The following is an 18,105-nucleotide window of genomic DNA, read 5'->3' on the forward strand; positions in this document are numbered from 1 at the left end:
CTCTGGAGAACAAGATACCATCAGAGCAGGAACCCCAATCCAGAGCAAGGCATCTTCCCCCAAGCCAGGTTCACTCTGGGACCAGGTCAGCAGGTCTAGATTTTATCTCCCTTGATCAGAACATGGGTAGAGATTTGAAGAATTGGAAGTGCAGGATGTGTTGGTCTGGAGGTCAGGGACCACTTCTCTAAAATCCAGCTCCCAGGACACAAAGAGAGCAAACAAGCTCTAGCTGGTTGTACGGTCTCCATTTACAGATTTCTTTTTACAGGCCCCCAATATTCCACAGGTTGTCAGCCTTTGACTTCATTTCACTTTGGTAAATAAAAGTAAGGCAACGTGGCTTCCCACTGGGGAGTCTGTTTGTGAGAACAAGCCCCACAGACGCATCCACACTTCGCTTTCATGGAAGAATTCTGAATGAAACTTGTCATCTCATGTATGTCTTATACACAGCTATACTTATCTGCTGCCCAAAATGACAGGCACGCATGGATTTTACAGTGCCAGAGAATATGGTGTCTGTTTACCTCAGTGCATTCTGAGAAAATGCCCTCCCAGATTCCTGCTCAGCGATCTGGGTGAGCAACACAGCCGAGAAAGCCAGCAGCTGGGGACGGACCTGAACGCACGTAGTGTGACACAAAGACTTTCAAACAAAACACAGCCGCGGAGTCCCAAGGAGTACACAATATAAATGCTTTATTGCTAGCACAGAGGTTTCTTTCTTAAGTAAATTAAAAGAAATAAATCTTCATTTTCACATTCTATATTGCAGTTCAAAGATAACTAGTTGGTTAATGGGTATGTTCACTTGGGCACACTACGGGAGAACTGACATTCATGTGAAGAACTCCAAAATGGGGCATCTGTCACGGCACTGGGCTGCTGAATGCATTGTCATTTGTAAGTAACAAGAAGTAGATATTTCTTGAGAACATCATCAACAGAGGGTTATAAATAGAAAACTGGTGAGGTTAGAAAGCTGAACTGTTCAATGCAGAAGGCTATATATATATATATATATATATATATCCCATATTCCACATACTCTTGGTTATGTTTGGTACTTTTAAATAAATGATCTTCAGCTAGGCTAGAGACTGGATTGGGCTTGGCAACTGGAGAGGGAAGGAGGAAAAGAAGCTAACATCACCCACATCAGATTGGTGGATTCACTGGAAAGCAGAGGAGTGAGAGGTTAGGAGGAAAGAGAGACAGGCCTGTTTCATGTCTCCCCCTCTGCAGGCCAGCGCTCGCTCACTGAGAGGCAAGAATGTTGTGGGGACTGACAGAGAAGGAACGTGGCATCCTGGAACTCTGCAAGAGGAAAAGGAAAGCCCCTGGCTTGCCCAGATTTTCCAAGGTCACTGCCAATGGACTGAGGGCACTTTATTAGGCATGATAGTCAAAGTAACACCTGCAGTGCTGGGAGGAGCAGAGGCTGGTGCACTGGGGGCTGGGATGTAGTAGGTGCCACAGATTCCAATTACAGAAATAACTCACTTGGAAAGAACTGTCAGCCAGAATTGCAAATTGAATTATTTCTGCAAGTCATCCAGCATTCCCAAATTCTCAAGCCTACTTGGATGGCCTTTTTGGTTGGCTTTAAGATAAGCTTTGGAAAAGATCTTATCCATCTATGAAAAACAACTCACCCCCTGATTATGCCAGAATAACCAAGAAAAAAGTAGTGCGCGGACACACACAGACACACACACCCCAGGCTCAGACGCTGCGAACCTCAGATGGTGACTTCTGATCTCCCTTATCCTGGTCTCCTTGCACTCATGCTATGTAGAGGCATAAGAAAACCACACTGGGGAAGGAACACACCAAGTTTTAACTTCTTCGAACAATTGTAGTACACCAGCTCCTGGCATCTGCAGTCTAGTCTGACTCTAACTAAAACCACTTCATGTTTTGCTTTGAAGAAATGGGTAACATGAAATGGTAATTTGGCTGCAAAACTTCGGAAAATTGTTCCCGGCCCAAACATGTGCCCCAAAATGAGCTCAGCTGAGAATTCGCTGGAGGACAGGGAGGGTGCGTGAGGGAGGAGAGCCCAGAGGGAATAAAATGAAGACAGTGGCAAGACCGCCTTTTCCCAAGATGAAGGTTCTTTGCGGCAAAAGACATCAAACAACAGAGCTCCCTTATCCCATCCCTTGTTCCAGATGGAGATACTTGCTGTGCCCCAGAGCTCCTGGCATTTGTATCTGGCCTTTACCCCACTTTCCTCCATGTTTAGTGTCATTGGGTGACCCCTTACAGAGTGCCAAGAAACCATGCCCAGCTGGTTGGCTCTAGTTGTGCGGTATCTGCCTGGCCTGCACGTTATCATTTCCATCTTTAAATCAGGACTGCGGCTCAACTTTGTATTCCTGAGAGCTGGGTCCTACAGAAAAAGCAGAGAGGGAGAGTGGTGCAGGCTGCCTTCACCTTCTTCCATGGCCTTCTTAGGAGTTCTTCTGAGGGATCTTTACAGTCACAGTCTTAACTTCTGAGTATTCTCGCAAGCCGAATTCTCCCCTGAAATACAGAAACAGACAGCATCAGACACCAGAGGCCAAGGCCGCTGCCCCTGAGTGATGGGAGCAGTCTGGGGAGGGTGTGGCTGATCACCTGCTAGGAGCTTCCCCATAAAATTCCTAATGGACAGACAGTCCTACCATCCTCTAAGGAGCAGAGAACAGCCAGTTCATAAGCAGTCACCATTTCTTAAGGCTGGACTTGTCTTCATGACATCGCACAGAAAGGCAAGACTCCCAACCATGCAGAGAGCCAGGCCTGGGGTTAGCCTTGGCAGGAAGGCACACAGGCACCCACAGGCTGTGCTCCCGGGCTGAGCACTGCAGGCAGCCAGGGAACCAGACCCAGGCCTCTCACTGAATGCACTCGCCATGTTTCCTACCACCCGGCAGCTGCGGTTCTTTAGGATGACGATGTGCTTTGCTCCTCAAAACCCCAGCCCTGCCATTACATACCTGCCCTCTGCAAGTCTCTAATCTCCTGCCTAAAGATCTGGGCCACTTTAACCGAGAGAAAAGGCTGAGATCCAAGGCTGGGATCCTGCGTGTTTGCTATTCTCAATTCTTTCCCATTGGTCGTTGCATTTAATACAAGAGAATGAAAAGTCTACCCCAGAAAAGCAAATATCACCAGCAGTGCTTTCAAAACAATCCCAAATAAGTACTGTCCACAGACCCCACAGAGTCGGGAGAAAGATTTAGGAAATACAAATAATGGCCTACTGCAGAACTGAGAACTGTTAGTCAGCCCCCACCACCCAGCCTAGCCCTGATTCTGCTTGGACCACTTCCTCTCTGGGATCTCTGACATGGATCAAGGATTACCATTCATTCAATCAACAAACACTGACTGAGCCATTACCATGGAGCATCTTTGTGCTGGTCTTGGAGCACGTGAGCTTGTAGGTGTTGGGGACTGAGAGAGAGAGTAGCTTCAGGGTGACAGGAGACCCCACCCTCCCTGGTCCCCTGGAAAGTCCTGTCCAGAAACAAGGGTGCTTCCTGTGTGACAAGGCCTGCTTGCTGCGAGGCTCCCTTCCTTCCACCTGTCTCCTCACCTCCATCCTCATTTTCACTGTCATTGTGTTTCTCTTCCTTGCTTCAGTGTAAAATCCAACATGTTCCAATTTATTTTTTAACGACAAAACTTTTTTTCTTCTACTCTTTTTAAAAAGTTGGCGAAGCTTTCCCTGACAGCTGGAGAAACGGTGCCTCCTTTTCCTGTGTCGCAGTGCCCCGGGTCCCCGCAGCACTTTCCATACCCATAGGAGCTGCGTCTCCCCACTGGGCTACAGCTTACTATTTGCTTTCTGACCACTCCTGGACCACCCGCCACACTGTGTCACCTACAGATGAGGCCCAAAGGTGGCACCTGATGACTGAGGAAGGGAGGGAGGGCAGATCTTTCTCCTACCCCCTTTCCCCAGTTCCACCCTACTGCCATACTCATCTCCACCTGGGAAAATAAAGAACACTTAGAGATGCACTTGACACCGAAAGGCTGGAGGAAGGCTGCCTTTCAAATGGCAAGTTACAAGAGGTACAGAGTGACCGTAACTGGGCTTTACCAGGGAGACCTGCTGGGACTGGTTCATGCTGGTTCCTTCCAGCAACCCCCATGACCCTGCACAAGGCTCTGTCTGTTTTGCCAGTAGCTACTCTGAGTGCCAGGGGCACCTGAGTTGTCTGGGCCTCTCTAGGACATGAGAGGGTCTCCGAGGGGGGACTGGGGAAGCTGTTTGCTAGTCTGGATAGGTTATTTCACTCAGAGAAATGCGAAGAGCACACTGGCTTGTCCTTCTCATTACATACTTCCTCATTAACTCCAGGCACCGAGTCTCTGCAGCTCTGGCTCTCACTGCACTGTGTCCTGCCCTTGGGCAGTTCTAAACGTGCCTCTTCAGCAAAGACATCATGTGCCTCCTGTTGGAAGTAGCTTACTCCCTTCTGGTTTCCCAGCCTGGGCATGCAAGCAGACCCTGCACCACACTTTCCTCCCACTTGGATCCCTAACTGGGTTGTGAGAATGCAAGGCAGTCTACAGGGTCAGACCGCTTGTAGAAGACTGCTCTCCACTGAGACCCGCAGTCTTTGCATGTGGGATGTGATGCAGAACACTGCTGGATTGAAGGCGTTCCCCTCCGGGGCAGGGTAGCAATCAACGCACAGCCTGCTGTGAGAAAGACAGGAACTGAAATTTGCCACCAAAACAACCATCCATGGGCCCCTGGTAAGAAAGAAAGGCAGTGAGAGGTCTTAGAGCAGTGTGACCAATGCAGCTTGCAGTGGAAAAAGGATAGAGGACCAGGAGCTCCAACCCAGCTCTGTCACTAACAGGATGAAGGATTCCATCTGGTGCCCAGTCACCTCTCTAGCAGCACTTCCTGAAGCTCACCACACATGAGCATCACCTAAGGGGCCTGATTAAATGTAGATGCCTCGTCACTCCCTCAAAGAGTGTTTTATCAGGTCTGGGGCAGGACCTGGGAGACTGGGGTACAGGTGGTCATTTGATCCACACCTTGGGAAACTCTGATGGAAGGTCTCCAAAAACCCTGAAGTTGGGTTATTCAGTAATTTCACCACCTCACTCCAGAGTCTTTCTCTGAAATCTATTTCCTCCAATTAAATTCTATGGCACATCCAGTTCCACAGTGCAGAAGGAAGAGCCCTATACCCTAATAGCCATGCCCCTGGGTCTTCGGAGGGTCACTTTCCCACCTGGACAATGCATCAGGGCACAGACACGATTAGAAGCCTGGCTTCCTGCTTCTCACCAGACTGCACTACATTGCCTCAGATGAGCAAATGTGGCACACCTAGACACATGGCAACACGTTCGCTCGGTCAGACTCGCCCACTCAACAAATACGGCTTTCTGTTTGGGCTCTGTGTTTCCCTGCCTTTCCTTTGGCTTGCAGCAGCATTTCTCAGGGAAAGGTGCCCAGACCACCTGCAGCAGAACCATTCCAGAGCTTGTTAAAAATGCATATCCTGGGCCTTGGCCCAGAGCTACTAAATCAGTCTCTGAGTGTGGGTCCCCAGATAGGTATGCTTAACAACCCCATCCCCCGGATTGCAGGTGACTTCTCTCTTGCACACACACACTGCACATGCACCCATGTGCACGTATGTGTGCAGAACTCCCCCACATACTCACTTTAAGAAGCCCCGATTTCGAGTGTTTTAATAATGCTCCTCATTTTCAAAGCCTGTGCTGTTAGTTTTTAAAATGCTGAGTTTCACAGTTTTCCTTTCCTTCCCCTGGTTTGTGTCACATATTTTATAGCTTGTACTTTACCACCCAACATCTCAGGGGAAGCTTAAATGAGGAAGTGAGGAAAGTGATGGGAAGAGTGAAACAGATGGAATTAGCTGGTCAGGCAGAGCCCAGAGCTCTGCTCAAGTTTCTGACCTCTGGAATGAGAGGCCAATCCACCAGATAACCTGCAGGGGGCAGCCCTCCCCACAGCTCTCCGTGGGGGAACTAGGGGACCACGTCAGCCATCCTCAGAGCACATTTCTGGAAGTGCTGCTTCCCCTCTCTGCTCCCTGCAGAGGAGGGCAGGAAGGTGTCAGAGACCCAGGCCATGCGAACTCTGTAGGCCATGAGACAAAACAGTTCTGTCCAGATCCAGAGTTAGGCAGAGTTTCAGGGGATGTGCAAGCTGAGATGGAAGATGGGGACCAGGTTCTTCTTAGCAGGTTCTTCTACATGAAATGTTTCCTACCACTAGGTCATTCAAGGAAGAGAAAATACTACATGTTTTGGGGTAAGTAGAGTCAAGGAACCATGTGACTTACACAAGATGAAGTGGGTCCACTTCCTAATTTTTTTTTTCTTTTTTCTTTTTCTTTTCTTTTTTTTTTTTTTTTTTTTCATTTCCTAATTGCTTTTAAACTGCACTGTAAAGGCCAAGTCCTGGTGGTGCCTCTGAGACAGTCAGGGAGAAGCTGCTCTTTAGTCTTTGAAGACCGCTGTGATGGTGGCTCTGACTCAGCCAAACTGTCTCCCAGACTGTCTAGGCAAAGGGACCCTTCTGATGGAAACAGACCACACCTGGACAATGTCACAAGCCTGGATCTTGGCAGGGGGCCTGCCCATGAAAAGGGATGGGGGGGCTAGCCTGGGATTAGGCTCCATCCACTAGTGATCATTTATAACAAGTTTATTTTATGCTGGTGATTCACCCTGTTGAAGATCCATAACAAAACAGTACAAGTAGCATTCCCAGATTCAGTGACTGTCCCAACATTTCAGAGACCCAGAGAGCAGACACAGAGACAGGAAATGAAATAACAATGGAACGCATCTTGAAAAGCAGCAGCAGAAAGTGAAGGCTATGTGCGAGGGCAGGAAAGATACCTGGAGCACATGAAGAGTTGATAAGACAGAGGGCACTAAAAACCGAGCAAACAGGAAGCAGACTGGCTGTGGATTTTGGCTACAAAGCTAGTCTTGGGCACTGACGGCAAGAGCAAAGGTTTGAGCGAGAACAGTTCCTCCCTGGTACTACCAGGCAGAGCATAAGTTTGTGACGTCAGCTGGACTTTAGGAAAGTCTCTGCTACACTTCCAAAGTGCTTGTTAAGAAAAAGAAGAATGGTCATCAGTGTCATGGCACAGCAACTTAAGTTGCCGCTTACTGTTTGAGTCCTGGCTGCTCCACTTCCAATCCAGCTCCCTGCTAATGTGCCTGGGAAGGCAGCAGAAGATGGCCCAATTAATTGGGTCCCTGCCACTCATGTGAGAAACCAGGAGGGAATTCCTGGCTCCTGGCTTCAGGGTGGCACAACCTCAAACTTTGTGGTTATTTGGGGAGTGAACCAGTGGATGGAAGCTCTCTTTCTGTCCCTGTCTCTTCTTCTCTGTCATTCTTTCAAATAAATAAAACATTAGCCTTTTTTAAAAAAATGATCTACAAAGTCATCTACTTGATCAATGATGATGGCAGCTAATGCTTTCTAAATGCTCTGATGGATGTTTTGCTTGCTTAACCTAACACTTCACCCTCCCAGCAACCCTCTGAAGTTACTCCCCTCTTGTAGCCAAGGATGCTGAAGCTTAATAAACTTAAATAATTTGTCCAGTGTTGCACAGGTGGTAAGCAGTAGGCTCAGGATTTTTATCTGAGCAATGTGACTGTCAAAACTACATGTGGCCTAAAGCTGTGCCTACCTAATGGTTTAATAGTTAGAAGCCAGGTAGTGCTGGCTAAAGGACCTGAAAGATGGAATCCTCTGCTCCAGTCTATGGTTCAAGGCACTTTCCCCAAACACCATGCTTATTTCTTCCATGACGCCTTCACTCATCTCCCGCCACTGCTACCTTGCTTTACCCACTAATGCTGAGAAGATCCCCTCTTTCACCGACTCAGGTGTTCCTGTCTTTGAAAGGCCGATTCCGATCCCTGTACTAGATCTCATCTAAAGACTTCCCAGACACCTCCAGCTCACAGCTCCTCTGTCATTCTGCAGTGTTTTCTGGGATTCTTCCAATTCTTTAATATTATATACCTCATGTACACAACCAAGTACCCACTAGCTGAGTCTTTCCCTACAGATCAAACACAATGCTCTGTACATAGTTTATGCTCAATACTTGTGAACTAAACATTACTCAAAAACATATTCAGTAATGGTGGAGGAATGGGCATGAGATGTTGCCTCTATGAGTCACAGGATTTAGAAAAGTATGTATCAACTCCTTTCAAACTGAGGGAAAGTGTCCTCCCCCCCCCCCCGATGAAGGTGTGCCTCAGCTCAAGAGGATCCTGGCTATCAACCATCCTGTGAATTCCATTGAGAAATTCAATTTACACTGAAGTCTGCGCTAAGATCTCCCTTTAGTCTACCTCTGTGACAATGTATATTTGAGGTCTCTAGCATCTCTAGCTATAACCCTGTCCCCAAAATGTCCCTGTGGCTGGTTTCTAGGCATACCTAGTTGGATCTCACATGAGTTAAGTGCATTTCAAGTCACTGAGATTGGAAACTCAGATCTGCTACTGACTGGCTGTGACATGGACAAGCTACTGAAACACTGTAACCTAGCTACTCATCTAGGCCATCTGTATGATAACACTGAGCACTGAGTGTATTTATCACATATAGTCACTGTTAAAATCAAATGATTTAAAGACAATGCTTAAAAAGAAGCTAGCATAAGGCCAAGTATCAACTTACATGTATTCAATAATAACTGTTATGGTTTGAATGTCTGTGTCCCCCAAAATTCCTATGTTGGAATCTAATATTTGATGGGACAGTAATAAAAAGTAGGACCTTTTGGAAGCGAACAAATCATGAGGACTCCATCCTCATAAATGGGATTAGTGCCCTTTTAAGGGGGTTCAAGTGAGGTCCCTTGCCCCATCTACCACATAAAGACACAGAAGGTGCCATCTATAAGGAACAAGCCCTCCTCAGACACCTAGTATTCTGGCACCTTGAACTTATACTCCTCAGGTTCCAGAGCTGTGAGCAATGTTGTTCTAGTGTTTATAGATTACCATGTCTAAAGTGTTTTGTTACTGTAACTCAAATGGGGTAAGATAACATCTATTACTGTTATTGCAAAATCCTTTATGGTCTTCCTCTATGTCTCTGCCAGGAATCCTAGGCTTAAAAATTTCTTGTGTCTCCTCAGCTCCTAAAGAATTTCCTTTGAAGCCTGCAGGATGTGGATTAAACCAACCTTTCCACGTGTATATTCAACAATTTCCCTCCATCATTCCTATGCCTTAACCCTGCAATTCCAAACTCAAAAAACCTGTGGGGGCTGAGCAGGTGATCAGGGTAATGAATTGGGTGGGTGTAAAATAAATGCAATGAATATTCAGCCCCCTGATGCAACAGGGGTGGTGGGGAAGTGTGGTAAACTGTAGAGCTCTCGAAATAAGAAAGAAGTCTAGGTGTTATGTACAGCCCCTACATCTAAGAATGTCAGTTAAAGATTCTCAAATTTTGTGACGGCAACACAAAGCTTTTCTACAGGCTAGGTTTGTCCCTTGGTCTGGCAGCTGATGACCTCTGGTTTTAGCATACCCAACTCAGTTCTGTTCCCTGATGACTCTATCTGTAGCTCCCTCATGCCTTTCTTCCTGCTGGTCCCTCAGCCTGGAGTGCCTGCTCCTGAAAAATTGGAATGTTATTTTTCCTATGAAATTTTCTCTGACATGTAGCAGACAAAATTAATTAATTTCTTCCTCTGTATTTACAAGATGTTTGGCATTCTTTTATAATAGTCTTTAGGTAGAATTTCTGATACAGAAGTGAGCATAAAGCATGTTTCCTGCTCATTTCTGTAATATGTAGAAGTTATCTTATAGCAAGCAGTAGGTACTCAACAAAATGTTAAGGAGTGGATGAGTTTAAGAGAGTTAAACTATTCTGTGAGTACTCCTCCGTGCTGATATTCACAGTCCCTATTCCTCTTCAGGCATCAGCAACTTGGACACTTACATTTCTCTCCCATTTCCAGACATCTTGAATCCCCCAAAGGGGCTCTGGGCATTTAAGGCATTGTAACAATTGATCCTAAAAGAAGAAAACATAGTATTGTGAGTTAATATGAATTATGCCTGTTCAGAAATAATCCCACTGGCATATTTCTTTTAAAAGTTTTATTTTTTCATCCCTTTTTTTTCAATGAAAATTTATAATTTAAAGTTTACATCTATTTCCTGATCTACCAATAAGGAAGGTATCCCTTCTCAGGAAAAGTTTGGTTCCCCTTGGTCTTCCCCACCCTTCTGGAGGATGTTTGCTTATTTCACGCTGTCCTGTAAGAATCCTAAGGCCCCTATGCCACCAGTGGCATTCATTATGGCCAGGACAATGAAACAGACTCTGTTCTCACCAGACAGTCCCAGCTTGCATTGCAGAAGACACTGTGAGGGCCTTGTTGATGTCATTAGTAAAAACAGCTGCTACGAGTCCAAAGTCTGAGTTATTGGCTCTTTCAATAACTTCATCCATAGTCTTAAACCTCAGAATTTCCTGAACAGGACCAAAGATCTGCAACAAGATAGTCTGATTAAACACAGTTCCTCTGCTATTTCTTTACTTGCCTCCCCCATTTCAAAGCAGGTTCATTCTGTCTTGATTATTTAAATGTTTAAGTTTGGCTGCACAATATCATAAAATACCCAAGCTTTCCCAGAATAAGATTATACAAGTGGACTACAAAAAGTTGACTGAAAAACAGAATGGAAACATTTATTTTGGTGTAAAACATTTGAAATCCATGCACAGCTTTTTTCATTGTATGCATTTCCATGAATTTTTTTGAAGACCTCCTCATGTAAGTTTCTAACATAAGACTTTAACAAAATCCTCCAGCTTCCCTGGCACTGCTTGATCCCACTGTGTGTACCTGGTTATGTTCTTTAGGTACTGAAGAGAAAGTGGCTTTCTCCAAGACTGCTCCCCACCTCCCAACACCACCAAACACTGTTCTAGGACTGAGACTCTGCCCTCAAGATTGTTGGCTGACCTGCTCCTGGTACCTCACCTACACTGACATAAGGATGTGTGGATGTTTTCTGGTTCTTGGTTAACAGCCTAGTGACCATATATTTGGGGAAAGTGGACTGTTGTCAGTGTATTAGAGGGGCCAATGACTGACCATTACAATTGTCCTCTTGGCTAATACTAATCACAATTACATTACACATCATCTGGCCTCCATCCAGCTTGCTTGCTTGAAACTGGGATTTTCATATCCCCAGATTAAATATAAAGAGCTAAAACTCCAATTGCATCAATTAGTAACACACTGAAATTATCCCAAGAAAGATGCACTTTTCTAAGAGCAGTGTGTCTGTCACCTCTTCCTTCGCAATCCGCATGTCATCAGTGACATTGGAAAACACCGTAGGTTCAATGAAAAACCCCTTTCGGCCCAGTCCTTTGCCTCCACATTCCAGCTTGGCACCCTCGGCCACACCACTCTGGATGAGTTCCAGGATCTTGTTGTATTGTTTCTTATCGATCTGTGGGAGAAATTACCTAATGAGTCTAAGTAAAAGCTTCTTTGAAGATAGAAATAAGTATGTCCAAGAGATGAAGGTTATGAAAATGTTTCAAAATTTATTCATGGTTGATATGAGGAAAAGGGCCTTCTGACATCAAATGAGTAATTTAGCAAGTTAGTAAGTTGTACTGATATTAATATAGAAACAATAGATAAGTTAATATACGGCCTCTCAGACAGTGCCACACACCCAATCCTATTGAGTTTATATTTAAAGACATTCCTATTAGACCTTTAGAGGAAAGGATTAAGCATAAGGTGTAAGGATGAGTTTCCTAGTCCAGAGAATAAAGTCAGTCTTGTCCCTCAAAACTGTTACAATTTTTTTTTTTTTGACAGGCAGAGTTAGACAGTGAGAGAGAGAGACAGAGAGAAAGGTCTTCCTTCCGTTGGTTCACCACCCCCAAATGGCCGCCACGGCTGATGTACTGTGCCAATCCAAAGCCAGAAGCCAGGTGCTTCCTTCTGGTCTCCCATGCGGGTGCAGGGCCCAAGCACTTAGGCCATCCTCTACTGCCTTCCTGGGCCACAGCAGAGAGCTGGACTGGAAGAGGAGCAACCGGGACAGAATTCTGCACCCCAACTGGGACTAGAACTCGGGGTGTCAGTGCTGCAGGTGGAAGATTAGCCAAGTGAGCCACGGTGCCGGCCTACAATTCAATTATAATAGATAATGTAAGAACCTACATTCATTGGAGTTTAAGCTGCTAAGCCAGGACATTTATCTTTACTACAACTGAGGACATATTGTCCTTCATCAGGGAAACTCAGGTTCTACTGACTCAGGGGAGAACCTGTCTAGACCTCCCTTTACAAATCTGAAGGCCCTGTCTACACAGATTAAAGTCAAATTCTATTTGCAAATATGCCTAGATTGTGGCCTAATGCTCAAGAGGGGCAGCCTGGAGGCTGGAGCTGGGCCACAGTGGGAGGGGGGCCGGTGCTGTGGCACAGCTGTGGCTTGCAGTGCTGGCATCCCATTTGGGGCCTGTTCAAGTCCCAGCTGCTCTGCTTCTGATCCAACTCCATTAATGTACCTGGGAAAACAGCGGAGGATGGCCTAAGTCCTTGGGCCTCTGCACCCACAAGGTAGACCTGGAAGAAGCTCCTGGTTCCTGGCTTTGGCCTGGCCAAGCTCTGGCCATTGCAGCCATTTGGGGAGTGAACCAGTAGATGCAAGATCTCTCTTTCTCTGTCTCTCTTTCACTTTCTCTCTCTGTAACTCTTCTTTTTGAATAAATAAATAGATCTTTTTTAAAAAGCAGCCTGGCTTCTCATAAGGGACATGGGTGGCCCTATCAACCCCACTCCAGCACATGGAACAGATAAGAGAGAACCATACTGCAAAGGGGACAGTCAGCCAGTCCTTCATTTCCCTCACATGGACAAAGTGATCTCTCTAGACTAGAGCAGGCTGTTAAGGATAATCCTTGGCAGCTAGTAAAAGGACAAATGACACTGGGAAGGAGAACTACCCACCATCCTGACTATGGCATCTGTAGGCATGTCTTCTAGTTCAGCAGTTAGAAGGACTGGGAATAGGTTCTACGGTAAAGATCCATTTTGTCATGCCCAGAGCTTTCTTTAGAACTGAGAGACTTCAACTTGGCCCCCAAATTCAAAGTATCCTTAAGGCAACTCCAATCCCATAGGTCTTCGGAGTTAACATTTAGAAAGGGGAAAAGGAGCATAAGAAATAAGCACTATCACTGGCTACATTTCTAGCCATGCAGACAAGGAAGAAGAAGGAGGCAGCAGAAAAAGGAAGATGTTGCTTGGTTGGGTCCCACTCCAGTGTTCACTATCTGTACTAGCCAGGGATTAAATAACAAAGGGAATCTTTAGGATTTGTCTACCTGAGGACCCTGCTCAGTGGTGGGGTCAAAGGGACTTCCCACTATGCGCCTCTTGGCCCGCTCCACGCTTCTTCTCACAAATTCCTCGTAGATGGACTCCTCCACAAAGATGCGAGATCCTGCAGTGCAGCACTGGCCTTGGTTGAAGAACACACCCTGGTGCGCCTGCTCCACGGCATAGTCCACTGCAAGAGGAAACAGCCATGCTCTCAACACTGCCTGCTACTCAGCGGTTGGGGGAAACAGGGGAGGAAGCCACCTTCCCCATCTCCGAAGTCCCAAGTATGATGTCGGGCTCACCGTGGAAAGCACCAGTGAATCCACAGCCCTGAATTGGGAACAGAGCTTAGTTCTAACTAGACTCTGACAGCACGTGCTAGGTGAACTTTGATAACTTCACTGCTTTAAGGTTTCCTGTTCCAGAAACAGAGGGATTGGACAATATCTTCTACAACAGTCATCTCAAATCCCAGCATGTAAATGGGTCAGGCAGGTAACATAAAGCTATGAATCTGTCATGCAAGGAAGCAATGTGATGGAGAAACTAAGGAAGGAAGCCTCTACATTTGGCTATCACTAGGCCTGAATATATGCCTAGATCTTTCCAGTCTTATGAAAATCCAGACATCTTTTGAATGGAGAGGTTTTTTGTTTTTTAAGCATGGCATAATGTTTAAACAAGTAAACATGGCTGTATTCTGCAACAGACCTGCGAACTGCCTACCTGCAACCCGTCAGCTATAGGGCCCTGCAGCTACATGTTTAATCGATGTTTTGGTAATTAAATTGCAACATCAGCAGGTCTTTTTTGAAGACACTAGATTTCTTGTATTGACATGGAACTACACAATAGCATATGATAAATCTTTTGTTGTCATCTCCTTTCTTTACATTTCAAGATAATGTGACTAAATCTGGCATGTTCTATTTGACTGACTGAACAAATCAATCAATCAATCAATCAATCAATCAATCATCATGCCAATGGGATAACTACTCCTCGAGAGAATTGATTCCCCTGACACATAGTATAAAGCTAATTCAAGCACTCTGCTCTCTGATCTTTTTAGTGGAGACACTGGGAAAGCAGATCTGACTGGTAGGATATAAGGAAGAAAAAGAAGGACTTAATCAGACTTTGGAATGTCATTCTTTGGAGAGCTTTTCAAAACAGAAGGACCACATCTGTGCAGAACCGAGCAGAGGGCATCCTTCCTGGAGACACGAGGTTTCCTAGTTCACTGCTTTACCTCTCTGTAAAATCCTCCTGATAAGGTGCAATCATCTCAGGTTCAGGACTATTAAGACAGAAGTGAACCAACAGTGTTGTTATCCTAAATGACAGTCATAGCAGCAGAAGAGAGGGGTTGGGAAGACTAAACAGAGAAAGCATTGGGAGCATTGTGACCATCCTTGCAGAGCTAGTGAAGTTGTTTTTTGTTTTGTTTTGTTTTAGTGATCTACCAGCCCCAGGCACATTGAGAAGTTTTAGATTTCTTGCATGCAGGTAGAAAGATTATAATTCCGGTGTCTGGAGGCTTGGACCATTGCTCTTTCCACTATACACCACTGACCAAACCTTAATTTTTGGTACCCTGTTCTACAACATCACAGAATCAAAAATGGCTCAACAGTGTCTAAGGCACAAACTGTTCATCTATAAATTGGTAAGTGCTCTTTCTCCAATATCAGATATTTTCTCCTCAGAAGGAAATCATCTTGACTGACCTTAGCATCAAATATCTTTTTCCCATGTCCTTTCAAAAATGGAGATACAGGGGAAGGTGTTTATAGCCTAATGGTTAAGATATCTGTATCCCACATTGGAGTACCTGAGTTTGACTCCAAGCTCCAGTTCCTGATTCCAGTATCTCCCTAATGCAGGTCCTTGTAGTCAGTGGTGATGGCTCAAGTAATTGAGTCCCTGCCATCCACATGGGAGACCTGGACTGAGTTCCCAGCTGCCAGGTTCAGCCCATTCCAGCCACAGCTGTTGCAATTATTTTAGGAGTAAACTTGCAGATGGAATTCTCTCTGTCCCCCCATCTCTGTCTCAAATAAACAGAATTAAGCCATCACTTGGGAATCCCACATCCATTTCAGAGAACCAGTTTGAGTCCCAGCTACTCTGCTTCCAATTCAGATTCTTGCTAATGCACCTGCAAAGGCAGTGGATGACGGTTTGGGTCCTTGAGTCCCTTCCACACACTTAGAGGAGACCTGGATGGAATTCCTGGCTCCTGGTTTTAGAATGGCCCAGTGCTGGCTGTTGAAGGCATTTGGGAGGTAAGTCAGTAGATGAAGGATCTCTCTCCCTCTCACTCTCTATACCTCTCTCACTCTTTCAAATAAATCTCTTAAAAATAAAAAATAAATGATAAATTTTTAAAACTGAGTTTCAAAGAGATCATTGAAAAGTAGTGTGCTGGGACATAATAGGGCTCTTGAAAAAGTAGAAATAAAAATGTATATTTTGGTGGGAAAATTTTCTAAAATCTATGCATAGTTCTTTCATAATACATATTTTCAATGAGCTTTTAAACTACCCCTCATCCCTATGCCCAGATTTATATTTTTGTGCCAAAATGAATTTATCTTTTAATTCCATTTCCCGTGAACTTTTTGAAGTACTCTCATATGAGATTGGTTGTTGACTTACAATCAGCATCTGCAAAAATAATATTAGGACTTTTCCCTCCAAGTTCCAGAGTTACTCTCTTCAAATTACTTCTTCCTGCTGCTTCTTGAATAAGCTTTCCAACCTAAAAGAAAATAAATGAAGAAAGGTTTCACACACCTTTAAGTTGAGACGGTCTGTGGCAAAAGTCAGCTCTGGGCAGCAATGGGAGGCAGCAGTAACTGATTCTAACAGGAAACTCATCCTCTGAATGGCACAGGGACAGCTCTTGTGCCCAGTACAGAGGACAAGATAAATCAGCTGGGGTATATTTCAATAACCATGCTAAAGTGAATCAGAGAATTACTCTAATTTTGTGATGGGAGGTACAAAACAAAGGGAGTGGCACCTTGGGGGCTGGCATGTTAAGCTGCCATTTGCAATGTCAGTATACAGTATCAGAGTGCCGGTTTGAGTCTTGGCTGCTGTACTTCTGATCTTGTTTCCTGCTAGTGAGTCTAGAAAAGCAATGAAAGGTGGCCCAAGTACTTGGGCCCTGCTTCCCATGTGGGAGACCCAGAGTTCCAAGCTCTTGGCTTTGGCCTGAATCAGCCCTGGCCACTGCAGCCATATGGGAAGTGAACCAGTGGGTAGATGATCCCTGTCTCTGCTTCTCTATCACTCTGCCTTTCAAATAAATAAAATAAATATTTTTTAAAAAATATCAAATCTTGAGCATTGAAAGATTTCTCTAAAAGACAAGCAAAACGTAACTAGGGAATTCCATCACACTGTAGCCAATAGCTTTGGACTCTGGCTTCCAGGAATAAAGTCAACCGGTTCTCCTTTTAAGACATGATGAGGGTGAAAGAAATTGTTCATGTCTGTCTAGAAATTCAAGTATGAGTTTTATCATGAAGTCCAAAGAGATGATCAATATTACACCACTGGCTCTGCCTAGAATTCTAGGTTGCTAAGGATCTTTTCTCTGCTCATATAAAATTGGAAATGCTCACTTATCTAGAAGGAAAGCAAACAGGAAACCGACTTTGGAGAAACATTTGCTATTGAGTAGGCTCATCATTTAGGATAAAATTCAAAGTGACAAAATGGAAACAAGAATATACCATATAAGAGGTATATTCCACATCCCATATCAGAGGGCCTGACCTGATTCTCTGCTTCAAATGCAGGATCTTGGAAATACACCCTGGTGATGGTGGCGGGGGGGGGGGATCAGCAAATGATGGCACAAGTACTTGGGGTCCTGTCATCCATGTGGGAGACCCAGATGGAGGTCCTGACTCCTGGCTTCAGCCTGGCCTGGTCCTGGCTGTTTCAGGCACTTAAGAGAGTGAACCAGCACATTGAAGATATCTCTCTCTCTCTCTCCTCTCTGTCATTCTACCTTCCAGATAAATAAAAAATAAATTTAAGAGCTATCTACCATTAACAAAAGAATGCACCATGTGGAGTACCTGTGTATAGAACTCACAGTCTCAGTGGTGAGAATGCTATCAGAAGTCCTGGAGCTGCCCTGCCCACTCTCTCAGGGTCGGCCTCCGGTGGAAAGCTATGCCTTGCTCAAGGGTTTGCTCCCCCAAGTGGCTCTCATCCACTTCCTTTCTTTTGGGGCAGCTCTGAGAAGCCACATGTGCTTTGCTACACTCCACGTGGTCGCCAAGACTGTGTCCAGCTCTCACTGCAGTTTTACTTCTTGTGCCACTCCTTCAGCAGAAATCTTTAATCAATACCCTGAATGCCAAACCCTGTCTTAGCAACTGCTCCCTGAGATCTGACTTGTAACACGGTGTTTCTCTACGGTAGAGCAGAGATAGCTTGATGGAAAATGTTAAGCCAGCAAACAGCTTGTTGAGGCAGTTTGTTCTTGTTGAGATGAAAAATGCTAGTTGTGCCCAGAATTCTAATTTTAAACTAAATATTTATAAAGCCTAGAGAAGATAAATGATAAATTTATGTTCACCTCCTCCAGCTTCTTGTTGAGATCCTCAAGTAAAACTAATAACTTCTCAGGCAGTTAAAAGAAAAGGCTCTGGGGATAGGC

The 18,105-nt window shown here is 45.1% G+C and overlaps 1 protein-coding gene across 1 annotated transcript in view; it reads right to left on the reverse strand.

Annotated features, from left to right (window-relative positions):
• Window positions 1-683: 683 nt before the first annotated feature.
• ALDH1A2 (aldehyde dehydrogenase 1 family member A2) overlaps window positions 684-18,105 on the reverse strand; it is a 121,822-nt gene continuing 104,400 nt past the window's right edge. Inside the window, exons 8-13 of the mRNA XM_062206006.1 lie at window positions 16,083-16,185; window positions 13,424-13,608; window positions 11,362-11,526; window positions 10,392-10,549; window positions 9,995-10,069; window positions 684-2,532 (exon numbers count right to left, since the gene is read on the reverse strand). Coding sequence (XP_062061990.1) covers window positions 2,460-2,532; window positions 9,995-10,069; window positions 10,392-10,549; window positions 11,362-11,526; window positions 13,424-13,608; window positions 16,083-16,185 — 759 coding nt within the window. The 3' untranslated portion in view covers window positions 684-2,459. The remainder of the gene's footprint in view (window positions 2,533-9,994; window positions 10,070-10,391; window positions 10,550-11,361; window positions 11,527-13,423; window positions 13,609-16,082; window positions 16,186-18,105) is intronic.

Source organism: Lepus europaeus, chromosome 11, assembly GCF_033115175.1.
Source record: "Lepus europaeus isolate LE1 chromosome 11, mLepTim1.pri, whole genome shotgun sequence".
Classification (NCBI taxonomy): domain Eukaryota; kingdom Metazoa; phylum Chordata; class Mammalia; order Lagomorpha; family Leporidae; genus Lepus; species Lepus europaeus.